Raw genomic sequence first — 16,248 nt, 5'->3', positions numbered from 1 at the left:
ATTATACACATTCTTTTTTTTATGTCAATAAATTCAATTAAAAATTTTTTTTTGGACACCCTGTATAAATAATTATGTCAATGTTTATATTACTGGATAGAGAATTGAATTACCTTTCAAATGAGCTATCACACAATTCCTATTTTAATTAAAAAAAAATCATCGATGACGTCATCACGCCCAGATGGGTGACGTCACTAGTATGATATATATGTCAAATGTGTTTTGGAATTTTTTTACAAAATCGTTCATTCTCGAGAAAATGAATTTATTCCAACCTTTACGTGCTCACTGTATGAACTATAGTTTATCATAAGAAGTAAAATAAACAAAGATAAGCAACATATCGTTAAAATAAGCACTTTTACTAAAAATCCTAATTATAAGCAAAAAATAGCAAAAAAACGCAAAATGCTTATAATCCGAACTTTAGCTATAACATAATAAAAAAATCAATCGAACCGGACAACACGTTTAGGAAATTCAAGACATCAAAAATATCCCATTTTTAAGGTGGTGCGTTAATTTTGCTGTTTAGCGTATTTAATTATGTTGATTAATTGTTTTTTAGACTTTATTATCAACAATGAAAAATGCAAAATTCCTGACTTCCCTGTCTTTTCGAAGGACGTCAAGCCCTATCACACGAAATTAAATTACATTAGTTGCAACGATTCACAGCTGTTGACTTACACCACTGTAGAAAACAATACGGCCTACCTCCATCTTGATAGAACAATCCTAAATTCTGAGAAGATTGATTGCTGTTATAAATATGTAACCAGAAAGGGAAGTAAAGCTGAACCGGACGTTGGTATAGAGTAAGTTTCGGCTTAATTGCCTCATGTAATCTTTTGATAAGAATCAGCCCACTCCTAAAATTGTGTCCTAGTAACTTTTAATTTGCTTTTTGTCATATCAGTAGGATTTGAACACCTTTGTAACACCTTTTTGGTTTAAACTTTAGCCTGTTGATTTGGAGTGAGACGCCAAAGGAATAAATGTCGACGGCAAAAAGGATCTCCCAACTACGATTCACAGACGACATAATCTCACCAAAGAAACATGAAACGTAAAACATGAAATATGAAACGTGAAAGACGTTTCATGGAAATAAAACACTGCTAAGCAAATAGAAGTCTGCCTACCAATGAAACGAGTGTGATTCATGCTCGTGAAACATTTTTATCTTCTTGAAACCTGTTTCATGAAATAGGTCGTGTTCTATTTTTCGGTTTCAGTTTCAATGTTTTGGACAATTAATTACGTGCGTAAAATGAATGCCAACCAAGAATTTAATATTGCATTGATTTCTGTGGTGGATCAGAACGAAGAATTGTACAATTATTATAACCTGGAGATGTAGGTACTTGAATAGACGATAACAAGAAAATATCGTTTTTCTTTAAGCCAGGACCCACAATAAAACAATTGAAATGTTTGAATTCTCATTCTATAAAATGATTGAAATTTGGTAAGATGATTATTTAATTCGTTTGTAAACAAATATGTACTATCTTTATAATTTTTGGACAGTAATAAAAGAGTTGCAATAACAGCAATTGCCTCATCATCATCACTTTCCATTGTTTACTATACAAATTTTATTTTTGTTTATTTGATTAGTATATAACATGAAACGGTTTCGTTTTTCACAATTTATTTGTTTCATGTTTCACGTTTCTTTGATAGGCAGCCTTCCTTAGATAATAATAAAAGGGTTGGCACGACAGCATCGACCTCGTCATCACTTTCCATTGTCGACTATACAAATTTTATTATTTTTTGTTTGATTAGTATATCACACGAGATGGTTATATCTATTTTGTTTCACAATTTATTTATTTCGCGTTTCATGTTTCACGTTTCATTTTTCGCGTTTCATCTTTCACGTTTCATGTTTCTTTGATGTACGGCCTACATATAAGAGATTAGAACTAGTGTTGCCCAAAATCGGTCTTGGTCTTGCAGTCTTGGTCTTGTTCTTGCGTTTTAGCAAGACCAAGACCAAGACCGCCTTATTTTAACAAGACCAATACCAAGACTGACCGTGCAAGACTTGAGCAAGAACAAGACTAAGCCTGCGAGACTCTTGCGTCTTGCAGTTTGAGTGTCGTTTTATGGAATAATACAGGGTGTAACAAAAATACAGGTCATAAATTTAATCACATATTCTGAGACCAAAAATAGTTCGATTGAACCTAACTTACGTGCACATAAAAAAAGTTACAGCCCTTTGAAGTTACAAAATGAAAATCGATTTTTTCCAATATATCGAAAACTATTGGAGATTTTTTATTGAAAATGAACATAAGGCATTCTTATAACAGTAGTATCTTAAGAAAAAATTATAGTGAAATTTAGACACGCAAAAAAATTTTATGGGGGTTTGGTTCCTTTAAACCCCCCCAAACTTTTGTGTGCGTTTCAATTTGATTATAATTGTAGTACCATTAGTTATACACAATGCTTTAAAAACTTCTTTGCCTCTTGGTACTTTTTCGAAAAGTCATTATTTGTCAAATCCACCACATATTTGTATATGGCCACATATATTATGTTTGATCATCTGTGATATGGATAAGTACGATTATGGAGATTTGACAATAATAGGAAAATTTATTTATGATTTACATTTTTAGGTATATTTTGAACCATATTAAACAAGAAGTCACATCTCGATAAAATATGCCTTATCGAAAAAATACAAAGCAAAAAAAGTTTTAAAAACACTGTGTTTAACTAATGGTATCGCAGTAATAGTTTAATTGGAACGTTCACAACCATTTGGGAGGTTTAAAGGAACAAAACCCCCATAAAATCTCTACGTAAACATATTAGAAAAGAAGCCGCAACTCGATAAAAACTGCCTTGTCGAAAAAATACTAAGAACCAAAAAAGTTTTGGAATAAAGCCCCCATATCATTTTTATGGGGTGCACAAATTTCACTATAATTTTTCTTTAAGATATTCCTGCCATAAAAATGCCACATGTCCATTTTCAATAAAAAATCTCTAATAGTTTTCGATATATTGGAAAAAATCGATTTTCATTTTGTAACTTCAAAGGGCTGTAACTTTTTTTATGTTCATATTTCTAAGGTAAGTTAGGTTCATTCGAACTATTTTTGGTCCTAGAGTAGGTGATTTAATTTATGACCTGTATTTTTGTTACACCCTGTATATTAGTTCGGTTCGCTTAGAGACTATGAGATACAAAAAAATATGTAACAAAAATTTGGAAAATTGGATTTATCCGCATTATGAACAATACGATGAACATAAATACCGAATTAAAAATATGTACACTTATTTATTGGATACGTACTCAGAGGTCATAATAAATTATTATACAATGTAAAATAAAATATTTCGTTCTTTCCTAATATCAGACGACGCCTTCGCTCCAAAATTAATTACAATTGAGCAATTGTCTAGATTTTGAGAATAGCAACCTTTCATAAAATAATCTTCTTGTGTTGGGTGACACGACACGACAGTATAATAATATCGCATTGAAACTTTTAATGAAGTATGTCGCCTATAAGGTGATAAAAATATAATACGAATACCATATGCACTGTTACGGACAACCACTCAATTGTTTTTCCTTATCCATATCGTAAAGACTAAACGTCTACTTATAAACTGTTTGCAGGGCGGGCAATTAGATATTAGATCAATCGGCCAAACAAAATTTTTTGCTGAAAAAGCACTAAATAAGATAATGCATGGCTACCTTGTATAGTCCATTCGCGCTCGGTAAAATGTTACAAATCCTTCAAATTTCAAAAAAAGAGATATTTATTATTATATAAAAAGAGATATTGGCCGATGTGTGATTTTGCCATTGTTTTTTTTTTATTGTTAATGAAGAACTTATGAGAGGATGGGCGATCGGGCTGCATTAAAAACTAAAAAACAATGTTTTTTAAAATGAAATAAACAAATTACTTATCGACAACTGATAAATAAAGTTTAAACTTCAGTTTATGCACTTCGAGATTTCGAAAATAATATTTTTTACTTGTGTTTTTGAGCCTTGAAAATCGTCATTTTTCGATTTTTTTCAGTTTTAAATTGTTTATAACTCGGAAACGAATAACTTTAGACAAAAACTACAAAACACCTTTTTTGCTCCATATGATTCAAAGAACCTAAAATAAGTCTGCTAGGGCTGAAACAATTGATTTTTATAATTTGTTTAATTTTTTTTTAAATAAATATAGAAATAACTCAGAAATTACGGCATTTCGGTATAGGAAATATTACATGAAAATTAATTAGTAGTTATTATGGTTCAAAATGCAAAAATATACAGGGTGTTCTATTCAAAATATGAAATTTCATTATATTTTCAAAAAACGCAAGATCTGGCTATGGCAATAATCTGTAATTACCACTATAATATCGGCCGCATTAGAAGACCTTTACCCACCAAATTCTATAAAAATCGTTCAAGTCGTTTCCGAGATATTTGAGGCGTTCCATATATAAAACTTACTCTGTATAAATGTTATTTAATTAAACTGCGTGTATTACTTTGTATTAATTCTTGTTAAAAAAAAGTCAATCTTAAAATTTTCAACTAATAGCAAACAAAAATTATCAACTAATAATAGTGTCAAAGCTATTGCGTACTGTACTGTAATTTAATTTGTATTTTTTTTTCTTTTTTATTTGAATAAATGGCAAATTGTGGAACTCTTTTATTCCATTTAATTTCATATACCTAATGTGAGAGTCCATCAATCCCTTTCTAGACAGTCAAATACAGTCAAGTTTATGTCATTTGTTTGTTTTTTTGTGTTTTCACCATGTTTTAGCATATGTCAGGTTATTAAATACAAACGTTTATTAAGAAACAGACTGACTCCCGTGGGACATGGTAGATAGCCCAGTTAGTTAGAGTATAGGCAGGGATAGCTTAGATCGTGGGTTCAAACCCACCTAATGTGGGTTGTTTATTAATACATAGCAATATGCTAGTGGCTAACTGCGAGACTTGCAAGACTCTTGCTGCAAGACCAAGACCAAGACCAAGACTGGGAGTGCAATACCAAGACCAAGACCAAGACCAGGTGTACTGGTGCAAGACCAAGACCAAGACTGTCCAAGTCTCGTCTTGGTCTTGCATTTGGGCAACACTAATTAGAACTATACTTACCTAATTAGATGCCGCCTGTAAGAAAGTTGGTTTAAACATAAATTTTGGAAAGACACAATACATGACAAACCTGATGCCAACCGAAAATCCAAAAGTCGACTTAAAAGAAATGGCATTGGTCCATAAATAATATAAGTACTAAGGGTATGAAATCCAAATTGCCAGAGACCATCGAACTGCCGAAATAAAAAGCAGAATCTCCTTAGCATGTGCAGCATATGGAGCTCTATCAGACATCTTCAAGACGTTCAACCAATGTGATCTTCCATTCTTGACTTACGGCGACGAAACACTATCGTTAACCCTGGCCACAGCAACCAAACGTGGAGTGGAGCAAAAAAGAATGGAACGGTCACTACTTGGACCGATTCTCAGGGTGAGAAACTAGGAAATCAGAAGAAGGACAAGTGTCAGAGATGTCATAGAGCGAATAGCATGGCTAAAGTGGGATTGGGTAGGCCATGTAGCCATAATAAAGGACCGGAGGTGGACCCAAAAAATTACAGTGTGAAGACCACAAGCAGACAAAAGAAGTAGAGGTAGACCACCTACACGATGGACAGACGACGTCAAAAGGGTTGCTGGGAATTTAGTTTAATTTAATTTAATTTTGACAGCATGTTGGAATGCCCTATTACGACTGAAGTCTACTAGCTAACGTCTAAAGTTGGAAACTATCCATAGTGGTAATGTAAATTGTAGGTTGGTACCGATAATTTCCCACCTCTACAAGTTTCATCTCTTTTTATTTCGAAACGTATTGCTTTCCATCTTTTGCGTTATTTTGCCGGTTATTATTTGCAATATATAGGTACACTATGCAGTAATGATCACGCTAATAACCAGCAAAATAACGCAAGAGATGCAAAATATAATACGTTGTGAAATAAAAAGAGATAAAACTAGTAAAATAATATAGGTTTTGCTTTCCTGAATACCTTAGATTTTTTATTTTTCTCTAAGACAGAAATTGGTTAAGATATGGCCCTTAAAAATTAGCAGACATTCGAGATTAGTGACTCATTCAAGCCCTTTCAACTACAGACCTTTCAAAAATAAGTACTTTGAACCGATGAAGCTTACAGACCAAATAATCAATACATAGGTAAAGTGACCTATGAAGCTATAGCGAATAATTTCATTTGGAATACTAATTAAAGGGTGATTTTTACGATCTTTTTTTTTCTAAAAAAAAGACCAACTTTATTTTGATCGTAACTTACTTACTTTGCATGCTAGAAACTTAAAAAGAAAACAAAAATAAAGCTTTTTTAACCACTTTAAAAAAAGTTACGAAAACGAGTTTTTTTGTTGAAAAAAGAAACATATTCACTCGCAAATAACTCAAAAAATATTGATCTATTGAAAAAAATTTAGAACAATAGATGTTTAGAATTAGTCAGTTTATCCACTTCTGGACTTATTTTGAACGTTTATTTTTTTACACCCGAGAAGGGATGATACTTACCCCCCAGGACAAAATAACACATCGGCACAATATCAATTTTTTTTCTTTGACATGTTGGCTGCGTAAGCCAAATTTCATGTCAATCCAAGCGGTTCGTTAAAATTCGGAGGTTTTGCAATATTTTACCGTGAATGAATACACTAATGGACTATTAATGTAGTGTACCTTTGTTCTGATAAAGTGTATATTTGTCATTTTACACCATCACATACAATCCTTATTTTAATTATATTCAAAGTTTTAATAATTTTAGATATTCAAAATGTCACCCATTCAATTCAACAGTGGCTCTAGAAGGAAACATCGTTTCGGTAAAATGCGAATTACCCAATAAAAAAACATTTAAAAATGCTCATTCCCCAATAGTAATAACTAAAGCTGTGGAAGAAAAACTTAAAAAATTTAATAAAGAAGCGAAGAAAAGACCCCTAAGTGTCCTGTTTATGCTTATAGATGCTGTTTCTCGATTGAATTTTGAGAGACAAATGCCATTAACAAAGAAGTTTCTATTGGCCAATAATTTTACAGAGTTTATACCTTACCACAAGGTAGATCAAAACAGTTACCCCAATTTCATTGCATTAATAGCTGGTAAGTAAAGTTTAATATATTTTCAAAAAAAATCCTTGTTACCACATTGTGTGTAAGGTTTTTTTTTTTGAAAATATAAGTAAGTTTTAAACCAAAATTCAAAGTGATTGGCTATATACCATAGCTTAAACAAACTAACAATGAAGTAGTAACTTCTTATAATTATTAAGATGGTATATATTTATTAAAATTTTAAAATGATCCAAACGGATTATAAAATGTTGCTACGACAGTTCCGTAAAATTGATCCCCCATAGAAAAATTCCCTCGATGAAAAAGAAGAAGTATTATAGTTCGAGATGTCATCGTAAAATACAGTAATGTTAGTTGAAGATTGTTTGGTATTAAATATTAAATTTCAATGGCAAGTTGCCTCATTATTTCGCTATTAGCCGCGTCTCCACCAGCCGCGCGCTCTGGCGAGGCCGTCTCGAGATCCAAATCTGCTCGGTCGGTGTGCACGTGCCTCGGGGTTGTGCGGGCGCACGCTGCCTCGGGCGAACAAGCCTCGGAGCCGATCCGATCGGTTTCGGTAAAATTCATGGGCTCGAAGGCGCCTCTGAGAGATACGAAACAATCGATAGTAGACACCATCGATAATTATCGATGTTTTGTCTTCGACCATCGATAACTATCGATTGTTTTCGATAGTGGTTTCGTATTCACACACAGATGTCACCGATGAGTGATGACAGATGATTTATTTTGACAAATGACATTAAATATTTTTGTAAATATAAAATCAACCTATAAAATTGTATGTGTTGTCTTTGCTGATACAAATTAATATTATAATTATATTAAGATCATTGAAAAGAGTAAAACGTTGAATTGAATTATGTTTTCATTTAAAGAACAACATAACCCATACTATAATATTCATCGTACATTATGGAAGTGCAATTAGAAATCCTATTTTATAAGTTGTTTTTGTTTGCATTTTGTTTGAATATAAAATTGATTTATACAAATCAGCAATCTAAAATAACAAAATGGGACACACACAGAACTCTAGAACACACTATCTAAATTTCAATAAGCGATCAGCTGAGGACAGGACATGTAAATTGTAATTTGTGAAATCAGTTAACAAACAGCTAGCCATAACCATAACGTAAAACTGTTAGTAAACAAAACAACTGGGGTGCGGCTTGGCTGGGCTCAAGATGAGCGGTGGATGGGCGTGAGCGGAGACGGAAGTTCACTATCGAAAACTATCGATAGTTTGACAGAACTATCGATAGTTTTCGATTATTCGAACTATCGATAACAATCAATAGTCCCATCGATTATTTCGTATCTCTAGCCCTCTCAGTACGCGTTGTCCGTTCAGTGTGGACGGAAGTGTATTGCATGGTTGCGATGCATAACCTTTGGTTGTGCTAATCTGATCGTAGAATATGAATATTTAAGAAGTTTCGATTACCTTAATTAAGGGGACAGGCGCAAAATATTGCTTGTCAAAATCTTTCGATGCATTCATTATTTTTAATCCTGAGAAAACTAATAAATATTTTTGAAAAATTTGAACGCAGAATGAAAGATTACATTATTACTGAGGGCCAAAAATTCTCTGAAAACTTCTATAATGTTTATTTTAACAAGTTAGAAGGGTGAAAATAAAAAAGAAAATTTAGTGTGATTTTTAATTGCAAATATGTATTTCATTCAAAACAAAATTTTTAATTATTCTAATAGTCCAGAAAGCCACTGCGCATCCGCTAGGAAAAATATTCTAATTCGGATTTTTTGCACAACCTTACTCAAAAAGGACTAATTTTAACAAATTTGCATGTTGCCAGGACCAAAAGGTGCTCAAAAATTTTTTAAACGTTTTTTTTTTGTTTTTTTCCTAAAATTATTTTTTTTTGCATGAAAAAAAGTTGTTTTAGGTTTTTTGGATCATTCCAAACAGAAAAGATCTTTAGTGACTTTTCTCTAAAAATGATAGTTTTTGACATATAAGCGATTAAAAATTGCGAAATCGGCCATTTTTAACCCTTAAAAACTATGTGAAAAACTGAAAATTTGAATGTTACCAAGGCAGGTAGATATTCTCTAAACATCGATTGATGAAATCCCGAAGAGTTTTTTGCAATACAATATTCAAAACTCCTTTGTTTTTTAATTGCTAATCAAGCGTGCGCGACACTATTTTCCACCGACAGTATGGTGCAAATGAAAGGAATAAATTCGATATTTCGTAAACCGGTGCCTTTAAGGAAAAATCCCGAAATAGGTCGATTTTTATTTTTAAGTTATGATATTGTGGCATATATGGTATACCAGTGACGTCATCCATCTAGACGTGATGATGTAATCGATGATTTTTTTAAATGAGAGTAGGGGTCGTATGCTAGCTCATTTGAGAGGTTCTTCAATTTTCTATTTAGTAATATAAACATTTCCATAATTATTTATACAAGGTATCCAAAATTTTTTTATTAAGTTAAATTATTTGACAAAAAAAGAAGTAGAAAGACACCCTGTATAAATAATTATGTAAATATTTACATTACTGGATAGAGAATTGAAGAACATTTCAAATGAGCTACCACACGACCCCTATTCTCATTTAAAAAAATCATCGATTACGTCATCACGCCCAGACGGATGACGTCACTAGTATACCATATATGCCACAATATCATAACTTAAAAATAAAAATCGACCTGTTTCGGGATTTTTCCTTAAAGGCACCGGTTTACGAAATAACGAATTTATTCCTTTCATTTGCACCATACTGTCGGTGGAAAATATTGTCGCGCACGCTTGATTAGCAATTAAAAAACAAAGGAGTTTTAAAAATTGTATTGCAAAAAACTCTTCGGGATTTCATCAATCGATGTTTAAAGAATATCTACCTACCTTGGCAACATTCAAATTTTCAGTTTTTCACATAGTTTTTGAGGGTTAAAAATTGCCGATTTCGCAATTTTTCAATTTTTAATCGCTTATATGTCAAAAACTATCATTTTTAGAGAAAAGTCACTAAAGGCCTTTTCTGTTTGGAATGATCCAAAAAACCTAAAAAAACTTTTTTCCATAAAAAAAAATTATTTTAGGAAAAATAAAAAAAAAACTTTTAAAAAATTTTTGTCCACCTTTTGGTCCTGGCAACATGCAAATTTGTTAAAAGGAGTCCTTTTTGAGTAAGATTGTGCAAGAAAACCGAATTAGAATATTTTTCCTAGCGAATGCGCAGTGGCTTTCTGGACTATAAGGGAATTTCAGCCCTCTGTAATAACGTCGTCTGTAGGTCTGCGTTTAAATTTTTCAAAAATAATTATTATTTTTCTTAGGATTTTAAACGCATTGAAAATTTTGACAAGTGACATTTTGCACCTTTCATCTTAAATTCTATTTATGGTTAACATACCCAAGTAGCAATTTTTCGACGCATTGGTTGTCAGTACAAACAAATGCACTGTATATAACGTTGCCCGAGAGCATTTTCAGTTGTTTCGGCCAACGACCCCTAACCCGACTGACATTACGATGTTACAACGTTAAGTAATATCTTTAGTTATATGGGCAACTAAGTTATTACTATTGCGTGACAACTACATATCACAGTCAAGTTTTTTCAACAATCGCAACTACTTAAAAACGTTATAATGCTAAACTAATTTACGCCCATGGGTTTTCTGGCCGACTAGGTAGTTGTCTCTCACGACCACAGGGCCTTTACGTATAGTTCTATAGATATGTGACACGTTTACGGCAACTTCAGGAGCAAAAAAAGAATTTACTTTATAACCTTACTTTTTTCTTATTATTTTATATTTTATTTTGCTGGAAATTTTCGATTTATTTAACAACCTGTTTATTTGTTTTTTATTAGCTGGTTTCTCCATTGTCCATTGTTTTATCAGTAGATTTGATAAGCTCTAATCTTTGTATCAGCTTTGCTAGACAGGGTTGCCAGGCCAGTTCTTACTCTTTCAGTACTATATCCGTTGCAAGATAATTTGGCTGAAACTCCGACAAAATATGTACTTTTTGTACATATTTTGTCTGAATTCCATCCGAATTATCTTGCAGCGGATAGTAGTTTTGCTTTCAAAAAATCAATAGAAATCAGTAGATTCTTTTTAGGCCCTGTAAATACAGTAAAATCTGTGTTAACGGTTACCTGTCAAAATCGCCCGATTTCATAATCAACTTACGCCCGGTTTCCGAAAGGATGATCATCTCAAAAATTATGTAATCGACGATTAACAATAGATTAAATGCGCCAGAAACGTCAACCAAACTAGTTTTAACAATAGTCGATCACCTGACAAAAGATTAATCGTTAGTTAACAGCCGATCATGAGTGTTTTGAGTCTACGAAAGGTCGATTAACCAGTTTCGCTTGTCAAACGGCGGTAAAAATGGACTGTTACCTAATCTGCGACTATCCGTCGATTAACGAGCTGTTAAGAGTTTTTTTAGTTTTTTAATTACTGTAATTAACAAATACCGGGAAAAAATTGTCAAATAATACATATATAAATGATATATATCATATTATTCAATAAAAATAAGATTTTTTTATGGAAGAAATAATTTAAAATATTTATTTAACTTGCAGAACATGGATATCTCGGACATTTTTTATATTTTATTATATAATTTATATTTTTTTTCTTTTAAAAATGTAAGATAACAAGGATGCTAGACTCATAGAGCTATTTTTTGAGAGGCCAGAGCTCTAAAAAGCAGAACATAATGATTATAGCGATGTAAATAAGAGGGAAAACGTGTGAGAAATTATAGCAGCTAACTTTGAAGACAATAAAACAGCCGGTAAATAAATTAAAAATAAATATAAAAAGTAAATATATAGACCAAAAATGAAAATACGATTATAAAATATTATAGATCATAAATAAACTGTTTTATATCTCCAACTCCCGTCACATAACCTAGCCTCATTTTTAAAATGCTCTCGTTCAATTCTTGCTCCAAACAAAAGTGACAGTACGTAAGAGAGAATGCACCTTTAGAATCTAAAGATACAAGTTTGGATTTAGAGGTTAATATAATTGAAATTTTGAAGGATAACAGCCAATTGTGACAGTATCGCTACCAAATCGTATCAGATCATCGATTACATGATCTATGATCATGCAATTTTACAATAATTGGCGTTTGAGAAACCCATCACAGGTTAACAGTTGATCAAATCTGACAGCCGATTAGATGATCGGAGATTTGAATAACGTTTCGGAAACCGGCTGTATAAGTAAACATTAAGTAAAGTTCACTTTAAAGTTGACATTTACCCATATATGAATTGTGATAAAGGTAGAGGTACCAACTTACTTAAAATTTAAAAAACTGATTATGAAACCGAGCGTTACAATAATTTTGAAAATTCTCCAAACCAATTATATGAAGATTTCCTTATTTAGATCTGGTATTTACCAGTTTCATTTCTAGACAAGGCGAAAACGGCGGGTTCGAAGGGAAAAATATTCCCATGAAATTTTTTTGCATAATCACATTCGTGAGACATCCCAGAATAAGGTTCAAGAAGTCGCCCAAGTGAAAAGTGGGCCAATTTTTTTTAACAATTTTTTTTTTAATCAAATTGCAAGAATCAATATTTTTGGCCCGAACAATTTTTTCTTTAATTTTTTGAACCATTCTGGACAAAAAAGGTTTTTAAAAATTTTTTAAAGTTGATCGTTTTCGACTTATAAGCAATTTAAAATTGAAAAAAAACGAAAAATGGCGATTTTCAAGGCTTAATAACTCGGTTAAAAGTTATTATTATGAAAGTCAATATATGACTAAATCAAAGTTTGAAGCTCCCCCCTACAAGATCCTGAAGAAATTTTCGTCATTATTTTATTACTAAGCTGTTATTTTTAAGTAATATTAGCCGTGTTCGCGCTGCATGCCCCGAGTATGCCCAGAGGGAGAACGCCTGCGCATTACAAAATTGGACGTTCAATAAGGTCGAATATTGCCCTCCGAAAACGTAATGCGCAGGCGTTCTCCCTCTGGGCATACTCGGGGCATGCAGCACGAACACGGCTAATAATAAGCGCCATTCACGTGTGCGGGGCTGTAAATGCTTCGGGATCGTGTAACGGTGACTTTAAACTTTGATTTAGTCACTTTCTGACTTTCAAAATAATAATTTTTGACCGACTTATTAAGCCTTAAAAATGGCCATTTTCGCGTTTTTCAAATTTTAACTTGCTTCTAACTCGAAAAAGATCAACTTTAGAGAAAAATTATAAGAGACCTTTTTTGTCCAGAATGGTCCAAAAAATCTAAAAAAAATTAGCCCGGGCCAAAATATTTATTTTTGCAATTTGATTAAAAAAAAATTGTTAAAAAAAAATTGGCCCACTTTTCTCGTGGGCGACTTCTTGAACCTTATTCTGGGATGTCTCACGAATGTGATTATGCAAAAATATCTCATGGGAATATTTTCCCAACGAACCCGCCGTTTCCGCCTTGTCTATTCTCTGTCTATCTATTATCATCATCTACGTCCTGAATCTTATTTTCGGTAATGACATTGGGAAATTGTAACAAAATGTCTGAAAATTAATTTAGCAATGGGGTGAATACTATTAAAAAGCAAATTTTATTTTAGTGATAACAAAATATTGAAATATACCAAACATCTAATAAAAAACATTGCCTACTAGAATTTTTTAGATAATATCAAAAATATACCAAAACAGTAGATATCTACTAAATGTGGCAACGCTGTTAAGGAGAATGATGCACTTCATTGCACTGGTCACATGACCTCTGTCACCCAATAAGAGAGTGCGTTCTAAAGTGGTTGGGATAGTCGGTCCAGGCCGTGTTTGGTCGGCGATTGGACTTCTCGGTTGTCTCATCCGTCTATGGTTGGTAATAAGGTATATTTTAAGTAATATTGGTAATGTTGTTTAATGCACCATTTTGGTTTTTTTGGGATGTAAAGAAAATAAAAACACAAAATATAAAAAATGCAGGCATTTTCTAATACCTTTAAAAGCACCAACAATACATTAAATTTATACAAAACATCTTTAACATAAATTCTTGCTTTTATATTAAAATTAGATTTTTTAAATTCACATATTTTTTGTTAAAAAGGTGATAAAAAATGAGCGCGTGTGTTTTTTAAAGGTGGAATATCCATATTTGACGGTAATCTGAGATGCGTTTATAAATTTCACATCAGGTAATTTTGTTTAAGTCCTTATTTATGTAATTATATAAATTTAAATACCTGATATGATGTCAAAATAGTTTACTTTTTATATAGGTAAAAAAACATAACCAGTCCGACTCTTTGAGCAACCATTGCACGCAGGCACTTTTTATAGTCGCTTCAGTTGTCTTATGCAACGCTTAAGGTTGCCTAGGCAACGTCAAGACAACTCAAAAATCGTCCACCAAATTAGTGCAGAATTGGGTCGTCTTCTAGGCAATAACAACGTTGTAACAAAACGTTACCACGCGGTAGACAACGTTGTCGCGTCGACAAATTGCTACTTGGGTAGCTATGGGATCCCAAGCATCCCAGATATTTAAATAGATGTCGGCGGGAAGATGTGTGGAGGCTAATTGCAGTGGAAATGAAGTGTCCTGTTGGTGATTTGAAGAAGAAAATGCATATTCTTGCTACTCTCATATCGGCGAGAGAAAAACAACCGGTATTTTAAGCTAGCGTAAGAATCTGCGAAAACAGGGAAACAAGTGTAGAAATTACAAAGGAAGAAATATTGTATGCACTAAAAAACACCAGTAACGGAAAAAGCCCGGGACCAGATCAACTGCCTATTGATATTCTTAAAATAATAGAAAATGAGTACATAGATGTCCTCTTAAAGCTATTTAATGAAATTTATCAGTCGGGTAACATACCCAATGAATGGTTGACGTCAACATTTATTTGTCTCCCAAAAAAGAAAAATGCTAGAGAATGCACCGACCACCGTACCATAAGCCTGATGTCTCACACACTTAAAATGTTTTTAAAGATCATTCATAAACGCATTTACCAAACACTTGATATGGATATTGAAGAAACGCAATTTGGATTCCGTAGAGGCGTAGGTACCCGTGAAGCTCTCTTTGCATTCAACGTACTAATCCAGAGATGCTTGGACGTGAACCAGGATATGTACGTCTGTTTCATAGATTACAACAAGGCTTTTGATAAAGTCCGCCACAAACAGCTAATGGACGTCCTCAAAGCAAAACAAATACAATACAATGACCTTCGAATTATAACAAATCTATATTATAAACAGCAAGCACACATACGCATTAACGAACACACATCAGAAGAGTTCGAAATTAAAACAGGAGTACGACAGGGGTGTGTATTGTCACCACTACTATTCAATGCATACTCTGAAGAAATTATGAAAAGAGCTCTTGAGGGAGAAACAGCATATCATAATAGCAGACAACCTTAAAGACCTCCAAAAGCTAATGAACAAGATAGTTGAGTATGGAGAAGAATATGGATTATCAATAAATAACAAGAAAACTAAATTTATGAGGATATCAAAAACCCAAAATAATGATGAAAGCCTGACAATTAAAGGTAAAACTTTAGAACAAGTAGAAAACTATAACTATCTTGGCACAATAATTAATCACACAAACGATTACTCCAAAGAAATCAAAGTTCGAATAGAAAAAGCAAGAACAAACTTCAGTAAAATGAGAAAGGTACTTTGTGCAAGAGAACTGAAATTAGACTTGAGAGTTAGGCTGGCAAGGTGTTACATTTTTTCGACTCTGCTTTACGGGATAGAAGCATGGACTCTTAACGAATCGACTACTAAAAAGTTGGAAGCATTTGAACTGTGGGTGTATAGAAGAATCCTGAAGGTATCATGGACCGAGCATATAACAAACAACGAAGTCATGAGAAGAGTCAACAAAAGACTGGAAATATTGGAAACCATCAAGACACGAAAGCTGCAATATCTGGGGCATGTTATGCGTAATGAGAGATACAACATACTTCAGTTGATTATACAGGGGAAAATCCAGGGCAAGAGAAGTG

The 16,248-nt window shown here is 32.9% G+C and overlaps 1 protein-coding gene across 3 annotated transcripts in view; it reads left to right on the top strand.

Annotated features, from left to right (window-relative positions):
- The window catches only part of LOC114339590 (uncharacterized), a 243,711-nt gene that overhangs the window by 62,245 nt on the left and 165,218 nt on the right, over positions 1 to 16,248 (top strand). For 2 of the 3 annotated variants that reach the window (XM_050645838.1, XM_050645840.1), the window contains exon 3: positions 6,889 to 7,226. In XM_050645838.1, the coding sequence (XP_050501795.1) occupies positions 6,889 to 7,226 (338 nt within the window). Of the gene's footprint in view, positions 1 to 571; positions 822 to 6,888; positions 7,227 to 16,248 lie in introns of all 3 variants that reach the window. The other variant, XM_050645839.1, reaches the window with a different exon arrangement.

The sequence above is a fragment of the Diabrotica virgifera genome, chromosome 3, assembly GCF_917563875.1.
Source record: "Diabrotica virgifera virgifera chromosome 3, PGI_DIABVI_V3a".
NCBI lineage: Eukaryota > Metazoa > Arthropoda > Insecta > Coleoptera > Chrysomelidae > Diabrotica > Diabrotica virgifera.
Note: the sequence above shows the minus strand (reverse complement) of the source record. Positions and strands in the feature narration are given on the sequence as shown.